The sequence below is a fragment of the Vipera berus genome (genome assembly GCF_964194415.1).
Source record: "Vipera berus genome assembly, chromosome: 4".
In the NCBI taxonomy this organism is placed as follows: Eukaryota; Metazoa; Chordata; class Lepidosauria; order Squamata; family Viperidae; genus Vipera; species Vipera berus.
In genome coordinates, this window is record NC_138206.1 from 26,447,218 (window position 1) to 26,471,125 (window position 23,908).

A 23,908-nucleotide genomic window follows, 5' to 3' on the forward strand; every position below is an offset into this window, starting at 1 on the left:
CAGTCCCCCTCCGCCCGCGCCCCGCAATCCTGCCAGCCTAGGGTGTTTGAGGGAATGTGGAGAGTTTTCGCTGTTAAGCCAACTGTTTGGTTTTCCCTGGAGGTAACGGGAGGCCCCCACGCCGCAGACCCCATCCTTGAACATAGCAACTGCAGACCAGGCGCTTCCTTAGAACTAAGAGGAAATAAACCGCCCCGTTTCGATGACCTGATTTTCGGAGGGGGGAGGCGCTCCAGAAGGGAGAGGAGGGGTTGTTGAATGGTGCTTAGTTTGAAAGCGGAGCCAGGATCACGCTCAATTTTCCGAGAGCGGAAGCAGAGAAAGTTCTGCCTTCACGCCGACCAGCAGCAATGATGCCGTAAAGCAGGAGCCGTGTTCGTCCCACCTCTCTCCCACCCCCCACCCCCGCCGCCCTTACATGGCATGAACAGTGCGGAAGGGGTAATTGCGTGTCTGGAAGTCATGTCCGTAAAATGCTATCTAAACCTTCATTAACGCCGATTTAGAAAAGAAAAGCTGCCTGACGGTGATAGTAGCGTCGTAGGCTGCAGTTCTGTGGGGATTTGTCGTTCACCTTTGGGTTATTGAAAGCGGAGTCGGGATAAGCTGCGGTTCACCTCTGATTTTGGCCCTTGGGTTTAAGCACGGTCTACCTCGGGAAGAATGGCCCGTCCCCCGGCCTGACTGCCTCCAAGGGTAGCGCTAAAGCATTGCTGGATGTGTCCCGAAGGGCGTCCGGAGAAGCCGGCGCTTGTCTTTCCCAGCGGCAACTGGCTGATGGCCAGCGTAATGGGCTTTAAGGAAAAATGAACCATAACCTTGGGGCTGTTCGATCGATCTTTGGCCTCTATAAATTTCTCAATTTCCCTCCCTTTTCTCGAAGTGCTAATTTTGTGGCCAACTAGGCCTCCAGAGCTACAGATTCTGAAAAAAACAGGCGGCCGAGTTAATGCAGTCTAGTAAATCTTTGATGGGTAGATTTATCTCCTAGAGGTTGTAAAAATGTTACTCCGGTTAATTACCATACCGTCCTGTGTGACAGATGTTGATGGGGTCTGAGACCTGTTTTGGGGCTGTTATCCCTTAAAAAAAAACCATATGCAAAATGCCACAGGAGATTTAACTTACGTGCCTTGAGAAATGCAGCACCATCCCATATTGAATCCAGTACGCAAAGCTTTGACCATATTTATTTTACTTGTATTTATTAATTTGTAATTAAATAAAATCAACAACAGAAATTTAAATCACAAAAAGTAATTATCCAGTGTATCTCAAGTGCATTTTTCCAATATATAATTCCAATATTCGCAATTATATAGATAAGGTCAAAATTTCTTCTGAATATATTTAAATAACATTTCAAGTATATTTATGGAATGTTACAAAGAGAACAAGCAATATATTTGAAACAAAAATGTAAACTTTTAAGTTTAGACACTTCAAAAGACAAGAAACGTAAAGTACCATGATAAAATGTACCTTTCGAAAGGGTATCTTCTTGAGCCAAAAATGTCCCGAAGTATCCAACAATGGCAATTTAAACTTTTTTTCACCAAATCACAAAACACTAACATCCACAATTTCAAAGACAATGTGAGATCACAATATTCCATTACAATGTTTTAGAATGTACAGGGGTGTGAGCGGAGGGGAGACAACCGCCGTAAGGCTTGTTTGCTTTTCTTTGTTCGGGTGGCCTCGCGCAAAAAAAAAAATACTGGCCTGGTTAATATAATCCCCCTGGTCTGTTTTCTGTTCAGCACTGCTCGCAGGCAGGCTGAAGTGTAGCCGCTATTGCCTCTCCCCAGGTGATAATAACACTCTTTGTTTTGTTTTTCCGAACGGGAGGTGGACGCCGGGTTGGTGACAAGTCGTAATCCTTGCGGTGCGCTTCGCCTGGGGGGACGGCCTCTTCCTTCTGTTACAGGCTGGGCGTTTTGCGTGGTCGGCTGGCAGGACCTGAGTTTTCCCCCACAGAATCCTCGAAAGAGAAGGAGACGGCTGAATAGTTGACGGCTCCGTCTCCTCGGCCTCCTAAAGTTTTTCCAAACTTTTGGGGTTGGTGAGTATTTCTCTCGCCAACCGCCACGTTTGTTTGGCTGCGTTTTCCAGGGCGGAGTGAGGTTTGCCTTGAAAGAGGTCTAAATTAGGCAAGAAATAATGTGGGCACCGCCTGCACTGAAGGCAGGAGATGAGCTGTAGTAAAATCCCGTTGAGGCGGTCGCCCAGGCAAGACTCATCCCAGTCCGATTCCCGCGGGTGCTTTTCGCACTCGTAGGAAACCAAGGTCTTCATGTGGTAGTTGTTCAGGGGCTGCCCGGGTAGCTCCAAGTGGCGATCCCGCAGCGTTTTGAGGATCGAGAGGCATTTCTTTCGGCAACCGCCCATTTGAAGTCTGTTCTCGGCCTCGGCGAACTGCAAGACCCAGGCATCGCTCTCGGCCGAGCTCTGCTTGCCCGCCAGCGAGTGGCATTCCTTGGACAGGAGGTTGAAGCCTTCGGCTTTGACCTCGGCCACGCGGTTCGGACCCGGCCAGGGGATGTGGGGCAAGGGCCAGTGGGCAGCGCTTCTGGGCCAGATCCCGGTGCATTTAAACGCCGGCGTGATCTGCACCACGTATCTATCCCGGATCCGCAGCTTCACCTCGCTGGTGTCCGCCACCATTTTCACAACGTCTCGGTAGCTGCATTTGTCCACCGCTTGGGCCACGAGCGTCTGAAACCGGGAGCGAATTTTGCGGGCGGAAAGGTAGCCCGAGGCCGTGATGAACTCCACCCAAAGGGACATGCTCCTCTTGCGCCCGTCGCTCAACTTGAGCACCGCGCAACCGGGCAGCGAGCCGTCGTCCACAAAATTGAAAACGCCCATTTGGTTCAGGTAAAGGACCACTTCGAACTCGGTGGGCGAAATGACTTCCAGCCCCTCGTAGCGGTTGTCCATTTCGTTCAAGGAGCTGATGAAGCGGGGCTCCTGCACTTCCACTTCCTTTAACACGTCCGACACCACTTTGCAGACTTCTCGGATAGTTTTCGCGATGGCCGCTTTCCTGGCTTGGCATTTCTCGTTGTAGTACTTATTGAGATGGTAAACCAGCTTGGCCTGGGCTGCGATCATGTTGGGGCAGAGATCCGGATTGTAGACCGGAGTCTCGCAGTATGCTGTGGGATCCAATGCGGCTGTTAAGGCTGGAGCCAACTTCAGAGAAGAATCGGACTCTCTTACGCTCGGAAACGTAACCAGAAGGTTATGAAGAAGGCGCTAGGCGGCGGCGGCGGCGGCAGCAGCGTTTCTGCTCTTTTCCAGCTCAGATGCTTTTTCTTGCTGCTGCTAGATGGACCGTTTAGTTCTGGACAGATCTCCGATCCTTATCAAACACACACCCTGCTTCGGTGTGCTCAAATGAGTGCAGTTAGAGGATCTTTGAGTGAACAGCAAAACGCATGGAAATCTGCTGTTAAAAAAAAGTTATAAAAAGTTGGAACAGATTTAGCAAGCCTTCCAATAGTCTGAATTACACCTCTGATACATATGTGAGCTTCTCTCGGAGTAGCAACCATGTGTGTAGGATGGCTAAATTGCAAAGGAAGTGCCGGTGTTTCTCTCTCTCTCTCTCTCTCTCTCAGTGTGTGTATGTATGAGAAGGAGCTAGCTTAGCTGTTGGTTTGTATAAGAACCCAGATGCACTCGTGTGGAAATTATAAAGGCAGGGCCAGGCAGGCGGGCGGCCAATCGCCACTGGGCTCGTCACGGCAGCCTCTTTCAGCTCCAGCCCGGTTAATTAATCCCTCTCTTGGCGGTAGAGAGAGAAACACACAAAGTAAAGGTAGGGGGTTGATGGCACAGAACGACCAGCCAGGCCGCCTATCCATGGGGAATGATCGAGAGGGCGCTTAAAGGCGGTGCCGCCAGGAAAAGACTTCGAGGAACTCGAAAGGCGCGGTCAGAGCCGCTTTCTGGCACAAACGGGACTGCAGGTGTCACAAGCCCTCCATCACTCGACCAGCAAACTGAAGAAGAGGTTCGCTGTTGGAGAAAGGGAACGGGGACCCTCTGCTTTTCTGAACAGGGCTTAGCTGGCGCTGGCGCTGGCGCTGCCTCATAGCCCTTGGAAACGGTCAGGACAGTTTTCCACTGGTCAGCTGGCCAGCCTAATGTTAAGAAGTTTCCTACCCTTGACCGCAAATGCCAAGAGAAGTCATCCCTGCTCTTCCAAGCACAGTTAAATAGCATGAAGAGCGATTTGACGGGTCTTAATCGATCGGATGCAAATGTCTTCTTAGATTGCTAGCAGGCGAACGAGAGAGCCGGTGGACGACCGGGTTTGTCAATTTTCCGGACTGAGTTTGTGAAGCCACACTTCTGGCGATCGGCACGATTTGTGTTTGTTAGTGATTTAGGTGCACTGTTGCCTTCTTTGCAAATTGTGTAACAGAGATACCTACAAGAGACGCCGAGTGTTCTGGACACACTTGCAAAAATAAGTGCCTTTTAAATGATCCGAAGTGGGCAGTCTACCCTCGTTTGAATTCGGGATTAAATAAAAGGACACGTGTGGCTGAGGGGGTGGGCCAGGTCCGCGGAGCTCATACTGGCATTGGCCGGGACAGCATTTATCTCCGCAAGGAGCATCCCAGGAGGAGCTGAAGTGGGGCACATTTGTAGGACGCCTCCCAGCACAGCAGTTCGTTACGGGGCGCTGGCCCAGAAATCCGGTTCCCGCGGAGGGGAGGTGACGTGCGGGAGCGCCCGGTTCTTGGAGAGGCCTTTCGAAGCCCTCTTAAGGTTAACATTAAGTGCCATCCGGAAAGCGGAAGGGGTGCGAGATTTAAGCCCTCGAAGTCAGCGGGACCTTCCTCCGCATTATAAAGTCGGGGGCTTCCCCCGGGCAAACGGCCTTTGGCCTCCAGGTCCCGTTTTATTCTCCTGGATGCTGGTGGGAAACAGACGGGTTTACCGTGCGCCGAGACTGTTTCAAGGATTTATTCCCCTCCATAAAATTGCATTCACGATCCCCCCGGTGTAGTTTTGTAGGATTTGGGAGTGAAGATTCACCCCTCCTCAGAGAGGCGTCGCTTAAGCCCCCTCCCCCCTTCAGCCGTAATTTCCCCCTTTCCAAAGTCCTCGAATTGGAACTTGTAAGATACCCTGAACGTGGAACACGCCTGAGGCCAGTCGGCGCTCCAGCACTCCAACGGAGCGAGGCGAGTCCGCCTTGGGCAGGCACCGAATGGGACGGCGGTGAAGATGCGAGCCTAACCGCCGCGGAGAGCGCGCCGGTCTGAAAGTGCCTCCAGCTGCGCCTCGGTGGGCTCGTAGGTCGCCCGACGGGAGCCGAGAGAGTCACGTTTTCCTCCAGCCGGGGCTTCTGATCTCTCAGCGCCCTTCCCCGCTGGGAACGGGCGGCCGGCTAGGAAACGGCAGCAAGGCACTTCCAGACCAAGCTGGGCCTTTGGGCAGCGGATTCCCATCGGTGCCCAGGCAGACGTTTCGACGCGCAACTCATCGCCCCCCCCCTCCCCGCTACTTCTTTCCCCCGAAAGTCGGGGCTTCGGGGAGGACACGGCGTGGGCCAGAAGCCGCATCGGCGCTGGACTTTCCCGGCTGCCCCGGAGAGTCCCAGGCGGCAGGGACCGCCCCCAGATGAAGGCGCGCCCTGCCTGGGAGACGTTTCTGGCCCAAGGACGGCGAGCTGCACGTTGGCCCCTTGGCACTAGTTGCCTTTGCCCTCCGAACCGAGGACCGACCGACCGACCGATGCCCGTGTACCCCTCTCCTCTGGGGACCACCGTGAAAGGGCGATTCGCGCTGGGAGCGCTGTGCAGAGCCGGCGCTGCGGGCGAAGGGCCCGGGCCTGCCGAACCCCAGGGAGGTGTCTGGAGCGCGCTTCTGCAGTTGCCTCCGCTTTCTGACGTATCGGGGCTTTCCGATTGTCTTCTCCAATCGCCAGCTTTTGGCCGAAAACATAAAATGGTACGTGACACCAGGCCGGCCATTTAGATTCTCTTCTCGGAGGAGATGCAGCAGAGCTCTCCCAACTGAAATCCTACGACATCAGGAATCCTCTTCCTTCCTTCGTTGCCTACTGAGAAAAGGCACACACTGTGAAGCACTGAGTTACATTGACCTTGTTCCTATTGTAGCAAGAGGCAGACCTTAACCAAGGAGTCTAATTAAAGTCCCACTAAAATCGGAGGTTTTTTTATCTGGACTATAATGATTGTCGGGATGGGCTTAAGAATGTCCTGTTATACTTCCTGGAGGTAACTATTTCTTGCAGACTATATCCTGTAAATACATATATATACATATATATATATATATATATATATATATATATATATAAAATGCAAACCATAATTTATAGGCCTGAGCAGTCACACTAGATTGCTAAGACCTTGATAGCTTAAACTGCAGTCTTTATATGCTGAAGAGCATTCTCAGTGGGCCTTAACTTCTAGCTAAATATGCATATCCCACTGCTGTTACCATATCCTCTTGAGATCACTAAGCCAAGTTCTGTAGATCAGATTTATCTTCTTAGGGTTAATTATTATTTCAGCGTTTGCCACTGCTGATTCAAATGGTTTTGGTTATATTTAAGTGCGCTATTTGAGTCATGCAGTTAATAAAATAAATACAAATGAATGATAAAATACACTATTTTTTAATTTATATGAAACAGAAGTGATCATATTAAATTTCAAACAATTTAGGAAGACATACAAATGAATTGTAAAATGTTCAGGAATAGAAGAGATGTATTTAAAACTAGTAAAGTTGCCAAACTTAAGATGAACTCAGTCATTTATTATTTTAAAATCATTTTAACCGACTAGCCACATTTTATTAACTTTATTTTAATTTCATGGAATCAAAACACCATACTGACAAGAATCAGTGTTTTTCAAGTAGGTGGTGGTGGATTCGACTCAATATTAATAAATGCTTTCCCAAATGCATTGTCTTAAAATAATTGTGCATTAGAGATGCTTGTTTTGGGCTGATATTCTCACAAATTTTAAGCACTGTACTTTTTACTTTTCTTTATGCTATATACCCAGTGGATACAAGTTTAAGTTTTAATTTTAGTATCATGATGTTTATTATAAAAATAATTGATAAATGTATTATTATGTAAAGAATAAAAGGGATAATTATAGTAAAATGTTATATATTTTTTTTCTTCTCCAGTTGCTTAGATCTGCCCACTTTTGCATTGTTTGTTGTAGTTAGAATTTCCAGACATTGATATAAAAATATTTTGTCAAAAATTATTCCTATATTGTGTCAGAAGCCAAATGTAATTAAAAATACATGCAGTCATTACATTTATAACACATTTTGCATATTGTGTAGTTGTGATTCTACACATTTGTATCTTTTTTAATAACTGTCTATAACACAGAAGAGACAGCACACGAAGTGTTATTAAATTATTTATCCCAGTTGATGCAGTGTGCTTGAAAGCTCACTGAATGTGTCTGAGTTTAACTGTATTTTCTTCTTTTCATAATTCATATTCCTGCCACCATAATAAATTTATTTTTTGCAGTAAATGAAACATATCTACAGACAATGCATTTTATTATTTTTTCCAAAATAAAATAACCAGAAATTTATCTTCTAAGCACATTTGGTGATACTTCTGATGTTTTTTAAAAAACATATTTAATTACCGTGCCTTTTTCAAACAGAACCTTGTTCAAAGGGTGAAAAAAGAATTTTAAAAGGTTATTTTTTCCTCAATGTGTTTTGGTTTATAATATTAAAAGATGTATACTGTATTAGTAGTAAATATGCATAATTACATTACAGATGACCTCTTCATACATAGATATAGTGTATAATATATATTTGGTGTCTAAAACAGTTCAGGTTGGGTTATTTAAACAGGAGTGCTTCAGTGTTCTTCTACAGATTAAGATACTGTGTAATTAGAGTTGTTCTGCCTCAGGACATTGCTACATATACACTCAAATCTTCTTCCATTCCCCAAAGATTAAGCATAGCAAATCTTTCATGCATGCCATTCATCTTTGGAAATAAAGTTTACTCAGCTTTCTACCTTGTGACTCTGTTTAAGTTAAGTGATAAAAAGGCACTCCAGTCCCACACTTGGCCTTGCTGCCCATTCACTTTGCCTAAGAAGAATTCGTACCTTCTTTACCCCAATTACGATATGATAATGAAGCTCAGGACCAGTTATTGCTTTTTGTCTCTCTCTCTTTTACCTCATATTGTGATCACTATTACAGTGTAGCCAAGAGGAAAAAATAAACATACAGCCCACTTTGTACACATTTAGAAAGATATATATCAGTATCCTGCATTTTTGAAGTGCAGCCAAAAAAAAATATCCAACCATCAAAATCCTGGTTCTGTCAATTCTCAAATGATCCTTAAAAAAACCAGATATTATATTTCTTTTGTGGATTATGTCTAGCTCAAATGAGGTTTTGGACTATAGATAACCCACAGTAATTGCGCTGTTTCAATTCATACAAGTTTGCTATGGCCTATCAAAATTCTCATTATAATTCCAAGATGACATTTATATTGGATTTATATTATGCTAGGTGCAGGTTGAGAAGTCATTTATGTACATTCTTATTCTTCTTTGAAATAAAAAAATTTGAATTGTTGGAAGAATTTTTAACAAATAATTTTTAAACAAAATTACATTTACAAAATGTTTTTAAAGAAAATGTATCCCAGAAAAGTTTGGCATGTCTACACATCAAATTTCAGTTAAGCAATTCAACAGTGACATTTAAGAATCTACTTTGAAAAAGCTCACGTGGTCATTAAAATCGGAAAGGATTAGTTTCCTTTAATCTACTACATCTGCAGTAGGTCACCCAATAAAATTCTCACCAGTTTTATATTATATGATTAATCAGCTAAAATATTCTGTGTGGACCTTGAAAATATAGCAACATGTAGTAGATAAACAATTTTGAAAACGTAATCTTTTTTGTAAACATGATTTCTAAAATGTACCCACAGGAAATAAAATGTTTAGAAATGCTTTCTGTCATCCTAAAACTAGAAGTAGACAAAAAAAGTTTCTAATAATTCTTTTTTCTCTATTAGACAGAAATAGACAGAAGTAACAGTTAATAAGATGCTAATATACAAGAGCACATCACTAATTGATGTCACTTAATTATTGCAAAGACTAGATATTTGATACCATTTTCCCCCCTCTAGTAGCTTGTATTCTTCAGGGGCTAGTGTTGGTATTCAAAGACATAAATTGTGAACAGAATTTGTAGATGTAACATTAGGTATTTTGCATTTGACTACAATTTCTAACACCTGTATTTTGATTTAGGAATATATAAAAAGCTACAAAATAAATTAAAGAAAAATAAACTCAGTTTATTGACATAATTGAAAGAAGTTAGGTATACGTAAAGTCCTACTGAAACTTTTGTTACATTCATTCAAGTGTTGTCCTTCTTTAAAACTTTAATAGATAGAATATCCTTCTTTGAATAATTTCTCCATTAATAATCAGCTAGAAAGATTTGTCCATAATTTTATTGTAAGAATTGTGAGAAAAGATCCTCCTACATAAATCTGTGGAATTATACCCCCAAATATATATTAAAATATATTGACATATTCTGATAGTCTTTCATATTCAAATACAGACACTTAATAATTGCTATAAGTATTTAATTTTATACTGTATATGATAAGCAGTCTTGATATTATTACATAAAATGCAAGATAGAAAGGCAATCAACAAAACATTGCTATTAAAATTATCTGTATCATTATATTCAGTATTTATAACAAGGTAATAGTTTTATTTGTTTCAACAGATATTCCCTTCCCATTTTCAGCTTGTTGCTTTATGGCAACTATTTTTTAAATATAGGGACATTCCAAATGTAGTATGTCAAATAATAGAAATATATTTACTTCTTAAAGTGCTAAAATTCCACAAGACTAGCGAAATCAACTTGTGTGTACTTTACCAGCTCTAAGGCAATCACAATTTTTATGCCTGAGTTCAGAGAAGAGCAACAAAAATGGTAAGGGTCATAGAGGCTAAATCCTATGAAAAGTGGTTAAAGGAACTTGATGTGCTTAGCTTGAATAAAAGAAAGCCAAGGATAGACATGATTACAGTTTTACAGATTACAGATTACATGAAGGGACGTCACAGGGCAGAGTATGTGAATATGAATGTTTTCTCTTTAACATCGTAGGCTAAGGGACACAGATCCAAACTTGAGACAAGAAGGAGGTAGGTTTCTGTGAGAGTTTCTAAGTAGTAGAACAGCCTGCCTCTGGAGACTGTGGGTGCTCCATCATGGGGGGTTTTTCAAGACCTTTGAAACAGTAGCCATTTTTCTATGGTAAGAGGATGTTATGAGAATTCCTGCAGTATACAGGGTGTTGAATAGATAATATCCAATATCCCTTACAAACTTATGATTCCGTGATTCTCTGTTCTAGACTGGGTTGCTAACAAAAATAATTGGGGTGATTGCCATTAATTCTGAATCAAACTGCTCCATAAATTGCCCTCTTTAATGTGAAATATTATAATAAAGCCCATGCAATTGTTTCATATCACAAAACTTTTGGGTTTCAAGTGAAAACTATTTTGACTCCTGTTTGAAAATTTGAATAATTGTATAATGAAATATAAGGTTTCCAGCATGAAATCTATAAAATATATTTTCAAGATTTATCCCATACATATTATATTTCCACTGAACCTAGTTACATTTATTCCTGAATACATAGGTTTATGTCATCAGACTCTAAAATTTACCAGTTCTAAAAAGTTGAAAGGTAGGAAAATCTTATTTAAATTAGTTTAGAAGTCTTAAGTATTAATGGATTTAGTGTACATTTGAAATACCTTTATATTACTGCTCCATATGAGTATAATTCACATAACTGTTGTGTTCGCAAACCAAGCTAAAGAACAGATTATCAACCATACATTTTTAAACTTAAAATGGTTGCATCTTCTAAGTTGCAACAGTACTAGTAGACATTTAATGGACATTAATATCTGAATGCTTAACATTTGAAGAAATGCTATTAGCTTTCTTTAAAACACTAGCAAGTTTCAATCGGTCATTCCCTGTGCTGTCACTACATTATTTATTATAAATTAATATAAAAACAGTAGCTTTTTACTGATTTTCATATACTATAATGTAGTCCTAGTTAAAATACAGAAAACAAAGGAGCTACTAATAATCTTTTTTTTTTCATCTTTGAAGGTGAATTATTGCCATTGCAAATCTAGCTTAGGACAGTTTCAGTATATCAACTATAAAGGATGATACACAGTGAATAGTCTTTTCCAGAAGACATTTTCCTTTTGTTTGCTCAGACATACGGTAGGTCCTTCTGGATCCAAAGAAATCATTCCCAGATAAATGAGGATAGGATTATAGCCCTAATGCCTTTTTTAAAATATCCTGTACTTGTGGATTTAAACATGTTCCAGCATTGACATTGTGATGAAGAACCTCAGCAACTGAAACGAAGAACTTCAGTGACTGAAAGGAAGTTTACTATAATTCAGTGAGGCAAACTGGGGCCTGAACAGTTCTCATAACTTCAAATACTATGCATGAATTTCAAGAATATTTTTTAAATATCATTTAATCTTTTTGTTTAAATCACTTCCTCAAAAACAAACATACAAGATTTCAACCAGGCAGAAGTGTCATATATAGCAAATGTACACTAACTTCTTCTAAACAACTTTTAAATTAGGGTCGATAAGCAGTTAGAAAAAGAAATTTCATTTCCCTATACCCTCTTTTACTAACTGGATGAACTAATAGCCAGAAATTTCAGGGTATCACAATAAGCAAGTGGATTGGAGATTACTAGTTTTGTATTTACTATCTCTAGGAATTTGATACCTGTGCTTAGAATGCCATCTAAACAATTATGTTTAAAACCTGAAATAAGCATCAAATATTTTATTATTCATTTCTTTACCATTCCATATAATACTGTATCAGTTTTATATAATTATATATAGGTAAAGGTTCCCCCCGCACATGTGTGCTAGTCGTTTCCAACTCTAGGGGCCGGTGCTCATCTCCGTTTCAAAGCCGAAGAGCCAGCGCTTGTCCGAGGACGTCTCCGTGGTCATGTGGCCGGCATGACTAGACGCCAAAGGCGCACAGAACGCTGTTACCTTCCCACCGTAGTGGTCCCTATTTTTCTACTTGCATTTTTTACATGCTTTCGAACTGCTAGGTTGGCAGAAGTAACAGGCACTCACTCTGTTACGCGGCACTCGGGATTCGACCTGCCAAATTGCCGATCTTCTGATCGACAAGGTCAGCATCCTAACCCACTGAGCCACCGCATCCCTTATAAATATATATACTGACTATTTAATAAGATCATCTTCAAATAAGTTGCACCATGCTTTCATTTTCAGATTTTTCTTTTTTAGTATTGAATTGGTAACTTTTATTGGGATACTTTGTGGACTGTAGATTCCAGAATTACTTCTGTTAGCTTCCTGCAATGAAAAAAGATTTCCCTCAAACTTTGGAAAACTAATGATTCATTTTTAATGGACTTAGTGTTCACTTTTGATTTCTGTTATATACTATATAACATATACTTGGCTAAATATTACTATTTAATTCTATATTGAAGAATTATCACATACAGATGTTATCCAGAATATACATGAACAGCTTACAAATTAAAAGACTGAATGTTCATCTGAAAGTACTCTAAGAAGGAATATATTGTTTATATTTTGAAGAAATATTAAATACAATATTTAAAAGGAACCAATACTACAAATAATAATACCAACAACAACTTCATACCCAATCTTTGTCCCAAATTAATTGCTATAATGCAAAACTGTTTCTCCTTGGATGTTCTTGAGTTCCTCTGAAGTACTTGGTGATGTCAAGGGAAAATATGGTAGACAGGAAAGTGGGTACTTTCAAATTAATTAAATGTAAAATGAAAGTTTATCAACATATCTATCAAGTATCAAGAATGTGTGTATAGATCTTCCAATAGTCAAAGGTTATATTTAAGTACGTATGATTTTTCCTCTTAGATATGTTGGAAAGGGATGTAGGGTACAATCCTTTTTCTGAAGGTGTGGGAAAACAATGCAGTTTGCAAAGAATGTTTAAAACTTTCTCAAGATAAGTATAGGCAATATGAAGAAGTTGCCATTCCTTATCCAGACATAATGGAGGTATGCAAAATAAAGCTACCTTTAGTATAAAAGTTAGGAAGAAAGGCTAAGTTCTAATTCTTTGCATCATATAAAAATAGATTTGTAGCTTTAGAATCAACATTATATGTATCCCTCAAGACAATACTGAATTTAGGAAATAATTAATTGCTAATTAAAATTAATTGCCTGTAACATTTAACAAAATTAATTGATGAGCATGTGTACTATCACTCATATATGAACCATCTTCAACAATAGAAACAAGGCACAATTTTTGAACCAAAAATTGGTTTAAATGGGCTAACTTCAGAAAATGTCCAAAATCCTGAACACATGACTTCCAAGGGAGTGAAATTTGGGAACATTGTGGCTGCTTCAGTGTTACTGGCTGCTGCTGGGCTGGTATTGTGGTCACATGTTCTTCCTTTTTAATATTCTGTGATAGTTTCCCAGCCAGTCCCACAATTTAATTTAATTTTAATTTATTAATATTTCTATACCGCCCTTCTCCCGAAGGACTCAGGGCGGTGTACAGGGCAAGAATAAAACACAGAGTTACAAAAATTAAAAGATAATTAAATACATGCCCATAAAAACAGTTGGTACATTAATAAAAACCCCAATAAAATGATAGTAAAAAACCCCACCAATCCCCCCTCAGGCCAGGCCGGCTTGTTCGAACAGGTATGTTTTCAGATCGCGGCGAAAGGAGCGAAGATCGGGCGCCGTCCGGAGCTCAACCGGTAACTGGTTCCATAGCTCCGGGGCGCCCACAGAGAAAGATCTCCCCCTGGGGGCCACCAATCTACATTCTCTGACCGGTGGCACCCTGAGGAGTCCCTCTCTGTGGGAACGTACAGGGCGGAGGGAAGTTGACGCCGGCAGCAGGTGTTCCCTAAGGTACTCCGGACCCCTGCCATGTAGGGCTTTAAACACCATTACTAGTACCTTGTTCTCCCCTCCACTCAACAGCCACTGACTTCCCAAAGGGAAGGGGGGGGAATTCTGATTCTTCTTGCCAGCTTCCCACAATCAAACACAATAGGGAAGCTGGCAAAAAGTCAGAAGTCACTTCTGCTTACACTGCTTTTGTGCCTACCCATGAACATTCTGTTTCATCTCTGAAATGATGGTCCAACAGGCCATGATTTGTCTAGTTCTCTTAATTAAACGCCAATTCCACTTCTCAGGAAAGTATGTGGGGAAAAGATTTTCATATTAAGTAAACCATGGTCTTATACAGGATTAAGTTCTGAACAATTTTAAAATTTCAAAATGGTCAATGAACCTTTCCCTTAAACCTGAAATAAATCAAGATTATATGTAATATACACATAAAGGTAAAGGTAAAGGTTCCCCCGCACATGCGTGCTAGTCGTTTCCGACTCTAGGGGCCGGTGCTCATCTCCGTTTCATAGCCGAAGAGCCAGCGCTTGTCCGAGGACATCTCCGTGGTCATGTGGCCAGCATGACTAGACGCCAAAGGCGCACGGAACGCTGTTACCTTCCCACCGGAGTGGTCCCTATTTTTCTACTTGCATTTTTACGTGCTTTCGAACTGCTAGGTGGGCAGAAGCTGGGACGAGTAACAGGCGCTCACTCTGCTACGCGGCACTCGGGATTCGACCCGCCAAACTGCCGACCTTCCGATCGACAAGTTCAGCGTCCTAACCCACTGAGCCACCGCGTCCCTTAATAAAGTACTGATGTACTAATAAATCTAGCACTGATGATGTTACCTAGTTTGCAAGAAAACAAGCAAGTTACATACTTTTTAGTAAATACCTAAATGACCTTCAGTCTAGCAGAACTCACTCAAAACATGTTAACATCACATTGAACTTTTAGCTGAACATATGTTACACATTCACCTTGGACAAAAAAAGTTGACTTTTATCCTTTATTCAGTAAAATCATTTAGTTTAATTTTAATGAGAGTTGAGTCATCTGTTCTATTAAAAGTATAAAAATAATTACAGGAAATAACATTTCAAGTAAGAATATAGTTTAGAAATGTTTACAGTGTCGCTGTGTAACAATTGCAGAGTCAGATCTATAAGAATAAATGTATCATACCTGATAATGTATAACCAAACATAGAATTTTTTAAAAAAATTTGGAAATCAAATAACTCTTCATTGTTCATTATTCATAGAGCTATGCTCCATGGTCTGACTTCTGGAAGCAGTCTCTCCTATGAAAAAGAAGTCTTCAGCATATACCTAATAAATAGTTATTGAAAAGAATAGAGAACTTAAAATGGCATTTAAGGCACATTTGAGATTCAGTAGTCTATCAAAAATCAGATTAATTTCAAGTGAAAACACAAATATTCCAAATATGTTCTCTTTCATAAATAATGCTAAACATTTTTTAGCAAATATTCAACCAAAGGCACATTTTCTCCCCTGGAAATCATTTCTCAAATATATTGGCTAATTTAGACCCTTACATGTTTTTTTTTAGTAATCCTGTAAAACAAAACAGTTAATAAATATAGACTTCTCATTGGCAGTAGGAAGTATATGTAAGTAATCTCACAGTTGCTAGATTGTCCCTTAATGTTTGTAATTTTCAGCTGCACCTCGAGAGATTTCCCTTTAGCAAGGTAAAATAACACAACATATGAAGAACACAGTTGCCTCATTGTACTCATTAAACATATTCATTGTTTGTGAGAATAAAGCGGTGTTGGTAATTTATTTTGGCAAGCAGCTCTGTGTCCCTTACGGTTGCTGTTTGTGATACTACCTTTTGATTTGTTTTGCACATTTCTTGACTTTATTTTTAGTGAAATAACATGGAATATTTATTGCATGCAACTTACTACTGGCCTAATTTGCACTTCACAAACAAATGGCATAATTTAATAGATGGAAAGATTCCCCCACCCTACCAAAATTCAGCTCTTCATTTGTTTTGCTCACCATGACACATTAGCACAGTTTTCCCTTGTGTCCATCTGCCCGTGTACAATTTAGCCATGGGCATCTGTAGACCCTGTGGTGATCAGTATTGCAGCAAAAAGCCATATGTGTTTAAATAAAAAAGCCTCCTTATTTCATTTGCTATTTTAACTGGATGGATAACTTTTGTGCCTTAAGTCAGAGGAAGGGAAAATACAAAAATAATTGCTTCTATTCTTTAGGCAGTTTCATTTTCCCTTTCCAATATGGAATGCTTGTCAGATTTCCTGATAAATGACAGCCGGTATTTGCATAGATTTTACATTAGCAGAAAAATTAGTTTATTTGTGAAAAAGTAGTTTACATAATAATGCAAAGAATGGTATAAATCATGTTTATTAAGCTAAGGAAAGAAACTGGAGAAGCTTTTGCAGTAAAGGAAATATTCCCCATCAACCTCATCTTCACTTATTTTAGACTTTATTTTAAATGGGTAAATGCTGAAGAATATTGTAGTCCACTGACTAGACATTTTTAGAAGCATTGTTTCTAAGAATAGGAATTCCATTTCTGTTATTTAAACATGGAAATCCATTTCCTGCAACTCTCAGTAAACCTGATTTATACCTTACTAATTTTATTTCCAAGCTTTAATAGAAAACTATTGTTGTTTGTAGATTATGCATAAAGGACACATTTAGCATTTCTGATATTTCTACTGATGTGCTATTATCTAAAGTGTTTCCTTGAAGATTTCAGTTGCTGTATCATTTTCGCCATGAAAATAAATCATGTGTTTTTCCTCATCGTTTTAATACGTTTTTTAAATCTGAACAGTACTAGTTTAAAACACATTTTTAAAAAACTGGAATTTAGTCATGCTTTAAACTACTAGAATAGTTTTTCATACAAAAGTACTATACCTATTTTTAGAAGCAAAAAAAATGTCCATAAGTTTTCAGGGGAAATGTTGTAACTTGTGGCCTAGAGGCAAACACTGTGTACAACGTATTGGACTTTTTATGCTGTGGAAAACCCAGCTGTATTCAGAGCTGTTATCTCAACCCTTTTTGCAAAATATCTGGTTGCTGATGAAGCTTTCCATCTACCAAAGTGTATAAAAAAAGTATGTCTTTGCCATTTCTTGAATCTGGGACACCCTGGGTACCAGCTGTCATAGCTCAACTAATGATGATAAATATCCTTCTTCATGCAGATTGCAGTGTTTGCTGACTGCTATGATCATTGAGCCAGATTATCTTTCTCAGATACTAACTTAACCTTTTAAACTCAAGTTCAGAATGAAATTATTATCTAAATTATTTTCTTTCTCTTTTAAGAGGACACATAAATATATTCAAAAACAGTTTTCATTCCTGTTGCACTAAAAGAATGTGAAACTGATTTGATCATGCCCATAAGCAGTAAATACGCTTTGCCAGCTTAAAATTATTCTGTATAGTTTGAAATCAATGCTGGTTTCTCCACAAGCATCAGGCAGCCTCGCAGCATCTGTTTTTTTAAACAATCTGATTGTGTTTACCTGAAGTTTTAAAATAATATTCAATTTTTGTTGGATATTAATACTATGACCATTTCTGGGAGCTTTCAGTCTAAATTCATAGTTCATTATTCATTTGAACTAAGCCTTAGGCCTCAATTCACCATGGTGTCTAAAATTTCCCTGGTGAAATGTGTACAAATGTTTGCAGTTCATTCATTGGGATTTGAGTGAACATTAATTGTTTTGTCAATGTTTTGTTTTTAATAGAAGCTTTCAAATATTTTGTACAGTTTATATTGCTGTGCATTGCTGTCTTGTATATAGCAATACTGAATTTATTCTCTGAATGTGAATATCTGCACACAAGATAATGACTTGGCTTTAAAAAGATAGCATAGCAATCTTTTTCCTGGGCTCCAAGATCACCGCAGATGGGGACTGCAGCCAAGAAATTAAAAGACGCTTGCTCCTGGGGAGGAAAGCCATGGCAAATCTAGACAGCACACTAAAAAGCAGAGACATCACCCTGCCAACAAAAGTCCGTATAGTCAAGGCTATGGTCTTCCCAGTTGCCATGTATGGCTGTGAAAGTTGGACCATAAGAAAGGCTGAGTGCCAAAGAATTGAGCCCTTTGAACCATGGTGCTGGAGAAGACTCCTGCGAGTCCCTTGGACTGCAAGGCAATCAAACCGGTCAGTCCTAGAGGAGATCAACCCTGACTGCTCTTTAGAAGGCCAGATCCTGAAGTTGAAACTCAAATACTTTGGCCATCTAATGAGAAGGAAGGACTCACTGGAGAAGAGCCTAATGCTGGGAAAGATTGAGGACAAGAGAAGAAGGAGACAACAGAGAATGAGGTGGCTGGATGGAGTCACTGAAGCAGTAGGCGTGAGCTTAAATGGACTCCAGAAGATGGTAGAGGACAGGAAGGCCTGGAGGAACGTTGTCCATGGGGGGGGGTCGCAATGGGTCAGACACGACTTCACAACTAACAACAACAACAACATAGCAATTTCTAAGTTTTTATAGAGAAAATAAATAATGAGCTATTTCAGTCCTTAATTAAGGTTGGGGAGTTGGTCTGATCAGAAGCTTCATGCAAAAAGCCATTCACTACCTCAGTGATCTCACAGTTAAAAGAGAATTTGCACAGTTCTTCTTAGCAGTCCACTTACAACCTGTAAAAATTGCTCTGATAAAAATGGTCCTGTCAAGAAGTGGTTTTGCTTACCTAAATACATAATACATATCTGTGTTTTAGAGAGATCATATCCAGAGCAACTCTAATATGGGAAGGATGCTCCAAGATTATATGCTAAATAATCCTTACTTGCCAAAAAATTCCCAGCTGATTTCACCATTTGGGTTTCCAGGGAAAGCGTGAGGTTCTTAATGGTCACTGACTTTGTGCATCTTCACACCACTTTAAACTTTTACAGATCAGCAAGATTTTAGTGGGAGATCTACTTTTCAAATATACAAGAATTCCCTGCATTTGTTTTTACTATTGCAGCAGTAGCAACAATACACTTATGTTATGCTTTATGCTTAAGAATGGAAGATCTGAAAAACATTTAATTAAACCAAAAATACTGTTCAAACCACAATTATTCCAACACGTGGCTTCATGTAAAGGTTGGGAAAATGTAAAGCTATAACTAAAGGATGTTTGCTTGGCAAGAAATGCCTTTCAGCTCGAAAAATGAAGAGATAGACTTGGTCTTGATAGTAGCATATCTGCATGCTGATATGGGAGCAGGTCAGGGAGATTAAATTTCCTCTCTTGTCTCTCCCACATGTCATATTGGCTGTTGCAGCTGTCATGTTCTCTGCATACCCTTTCAAATGTTACATATAATTGAGCCTTTTCTGATATGGCACCCATGTTGTAAAATCTTCCACCCTCTGAGGTAAGGCTAGCTTCATTGCTTTTTAGCCAGGGTTCCCCAACCCCGGGTCCATGGACCTGTACTGGGCCGTGGCATGCCAGCAACTGGTCTGCACAAACAAGCAAAGCCCCATCTGTGGGATGCAGGCAGCCCACAAAACCACACACTCCAGTCTGCGGAAAAACCTGTCTCCATGGAACTGGTCCCTGGTGTGGGGACCTCTGTTCTAAGCAATAAGGTCTGTATCAAATAGAATAAATGAAACTTAGGGTCAAAACAGAAAAAGCAATCTAGCTGTAAGCTAAAAATATTAAGGCAGTATACATATGCTAAATAGGGAAATAAAATGAATTATCTGAAATTTATCATAAAAATTAATAGTAGTATGCTTGTAATAAAGCAGTGTCAAGAAACTCTGAGTTGAAAATCATTTCAAACAGTTTAAAGACTGATTTAACTTCTTATCAAGGTTTTGTAGGGTATGGGTTGTAGGTGAAAATAGAAATTCTTAGCCAGTCTATGAAGAAGTACGTATCACCATTTAAAAATAGAACATGACACCCAAAAGCTGTTACTTTGACCCAAGTAATTCTGTCCTACATACCTAAACATGCAGCCATTGTTCTTCCCGTGCTTACATAACTGTCTTATAAACTGATCCTGGCTCTTGCCTGTGTCTTCATCTTGTGATATGAAATAAAGTGGTGGTGCCTTCATATACTGAAACAACAGATTCCAAGTAGCTTTGTGAGCCTGGAAAAAACACAGTTGCATTAAGGATTAGAAATAGGTATTTTATACAAGATGTCACACATTCACAACTACTACTTTCTCAAAGGAGTTTTGTAGCCTAATACATGTAATGTTGCATCTATTAGGAGGCAAAGTTTGGGGGCAATTGTTAATACTGCAGAAGACAAACTGAAGATTCAAAAGAATCCTGATAGACTTCAACATTGGACCTTATTTAACAGGATCTCTGGTGTTCAATGTTGAGAAATGCATCTAGGTAGAAAAAATAAATGCACAGGTACAAGAAAAACAATACCTGCCTTAGTAGTAGTATTTCTGAAAAGGAACTGAATGCCTTGGTAGATCATAGATTAAGCATGAGTTAGCAATGGTGCAGCAGCTGCCAAAAATCAATGTAATTTTGGGCTTCAACAGAAGTATCAAATGATAGGACCATTATATCACTGAAGGTTTCAGGAAAAGATTGGGTAGACATTTGTCTAGGATGTTACAAGGATTACTGCATTGGGAATGAGTTTGGACAAGAAATCTTCAAGTTCCATTTCTACCGTATGATTCTAACTTAGTGAAAGTTTTTATGTAGTTTTAATTAAATTAAACAATTATTTGAAATGGCAGTTTATATACACTTTTAACTGCTTTAGACCATCTCCAATATCATTACTTCTAATAATATTAATGTGTTCAACTCTAATACTTTTGTAATGCATTAACTTTGGCAATTACATTTTGTTTAAAAGCTTTACAGTCATCAGGGATAGCGTAACGTATTATTTTATGCAATGGTCTGAAAATTAAAAAGATCCAAAATGTAACACTTGGTGCACAATATTCTGCAGTGTGTTGCTTGAATAGATATCAATGCTGAAACAAAAGAAGCTTTTTCATATCTGGATTTGTCCCATCTGTGTGACCTGGTGGATATGTGGGAGGAGGTTATCACATGAATCCAAATGCACAAAGTCAGTTGTTTTATAGACTCCTTTTTGTGCTTGAAGGGGTTTATAGGTTGCCTGTTCTATTGTGTGTCACTTGCAGCTGACATGTGTGCATTGTCCTGAGCATATTTGATGTGTAATTACAACTAATGAGGTCTGGAACACAGTTTGTTGCTGAGTAATTTATTCATTTTTGTTTGATTTTTTAAAAATTGCAATACACTTTTTATACAATGTACAATATTCAAACCTGCTTGGAAATATCACACTGTTTCTATTTCATTATGGATTGGAAATCAACTTCATTTCAGAACTTTTATCATTTATTACGCATTTAATCTGCTACGTATGTGCCTTAAGTATTTACCAAAATAGGTAAATGCTTCCTTCAAAAGTATAGCAAAATAATAATGTATAAAAACTAAGTTTCTATTATTAGATGTGAAAAAGAATAAATACCGGTAGATACTAATTTTTAAATCAACAGTTATGCAGTAAAGATAATATATTAAAATTTTGTTTAAAGCTAAACAATTTCCATATGTCTATGAAATCTAAATTTCAATTAGGAAATCAATTAACCTAAATACAATAACTTACATTAAGCAATTCAATACAAAAAGATTGTCTAACAGGTACTAATAAAGGAGTAAAAGGTAAAGGTTCCCCCGCACATGCGTGCTAGTCGTTTCCGACTCTAGGGGCCAGTGCTCATCTCTGTTTCAAAGCCGAAGAGCCAGCGCTTGTCCGAGGACGTCTTCGTGGTCATGTGGCCGGCATGACTAGATGCCAAAGGCGCACGGAACGCTGTTACCTTCCCACCGTAGTGGTCCCTATTTTTCCACTTGCATTTTTACGTGCTTTCGAACTGCTAGGTTGGCAGAAGCTGGGACGAGTAACAGGCACTCACTCTGTTATGCGGCACTCGGGATTCGACCCGCCAAACTGCCGACCTTCTGATCGACAAGCTCAGCGTCCTAACCCACTGAGCCACCGCGTCCCTTAATAAAGTACTGATGTACTAATAAATCTAGCACTGATGATGTTACCTAGTTTGCAAGAAAACAAGCAAGCTCAGAGAGCATCACTGTTGTCTACATACTAATCTGAGCCTGGAAATAAGCCAAATGTATAAACAATCATTCAAAATAGCATATTTTGTGAATATTACAGTTTGTAATATTCAGATGACATGAGAGGCCATGGTTAATTAAAATGGAAGACAAAGATTACTTTTGAGGCAGTGCTAGAAGAGAAAGAGGGATCATTCAAGGTTAGTCTTATTTCCATGACCATAAATTGTGATGTAGCAAAACTTATTCTTTGATGTCTTTCTAGTAAAATGGAGATAGTACATTAAAAATATTAATTCTGCTAGAGATTTAGGAGGAAACTTCAACAAAAAGATATTGAATTCCTCCAAATTAACCCAAAGGGTTGTGCTTTATATAGTAGGTTGCATTACGATTCACAATGTAAATATAGCTTGGGTAGGAGGTATGCAATGAGTTAAGAAGAGAGGAATATATTCATGTTGAAGCAATTTAATTCTGAATAATTAATAATTAAAATCCCCAAATCTTATTTTTCTTTTCCCTCTCTACGCCATTTGGCTTACATGCCTTGTCTTTTTAGATTATAAATCTTATGATGGGGATTTTTATTTATTTATTGTAAGAAACTTTGAGTGTGTTTTTAACATATTTTAATATGAATATTTATAAGATAAAGAATATTTTGTTAATGAGAGGAGGGTTTAAACCTTCCTTGGAAGTTTTAAAATATGAAATGGACAATATGCAAGGAATATAATTCAAACATATAACCTCTTAGCCTACTCCTGTGATTTTTGCATCTGTGATCACAAATTTAGGTTCTGTGATTTTCTTTCAGGTTTTCTTTTAAACTCTAAATCCTGTTTAGTGAGTCTGCGTTTGAATTTAATTCAGGCAGTCTGTTCTGAATTTAGCACATACTAAAGTAGGAGAGATCAAAAGTAAATGTGTATTTGCCTCTCTTCCATTCATTTCATCCCCCTCCTTGAGTTGAGGTCAGCTTCTGAAGCAGGTTCTCTACACAATTCAGAAGTGAGGTTTTCAAAGACTTCTAGAGATCTAAATATCGAGCATTTGTTTGCAGACAAACAATTTCCATAACTCTATGAAATCTATATCTGAATTAGTATAACTATTATCCAGGATAATTAATAATTGTTTAGTGAATCCTAAGTATGTTATGCAATATTACTATAATGTTGTGCATTGGGGTGCACTGCACATGCTTAAAAAATGAAGTATTTCATACCTTATGCACCTCTCTGCTATTCATTAAAGCAGATGATCTTTTTTTGGTCGCTCTGTATGATATGAACCTGAAAATTTTATAATGGCTTTAAATAGTCAATATTTAACATTAATGTAACTCTTAAAGCAGATGCCATGTAGACACCATGTAGAAAAGCTTATGAACTATGTATATTACTGACTCATTTAATAAATATATTGCTGTATTTTGCATGAACAGTCTCCAAAGATTTATCAAAGATAACCTCACATATTGTTTATTGCAACTGAGACTTACTAGATGATAAATAAGTGAAACCAGAAGCCTCCTTTCAAAAGGGTTTGATGATAATATACAAACTACATTTCTGGCAAATCAAGATCTGTAGATATCTAAAATACGATGTAAAATTGTTTTTCTACAA

General features: G+C 39.1%; 2 protein-coding genes across 4 annotated transcripts in view; one reads left to right on the plus strand and one right to left on the minus strand.

The window, feature by feature from the left end:
• Nucleotides 1–23,908, plus strand: part of NBEA (neurobeachin) — a 397,191-nt gene that overhangs the window by 258,052 nt on the left and 115,231 nt on the right. The gene's annotated exons all lie outside the window — the stretch shown is intronic.
• MAB21L1 (mab-21 like 1) lies at nucleotides 2,038–3,263 on the minus strand (the record flags this gene model as incomplete). The annotated part of the gene is made up of 1 exon (XM_081326614.1): nucleotides 2,038–3,263. Exon 1 carries the CDS (start codon nucleotides 3,115–3,117, stop codon nucleotides 2,038–2,040), a length of 1,080 nt encoding a protein of 359 aa, XP_081182740.1. The 5' UTR covers nucleotides 3,118–3,263.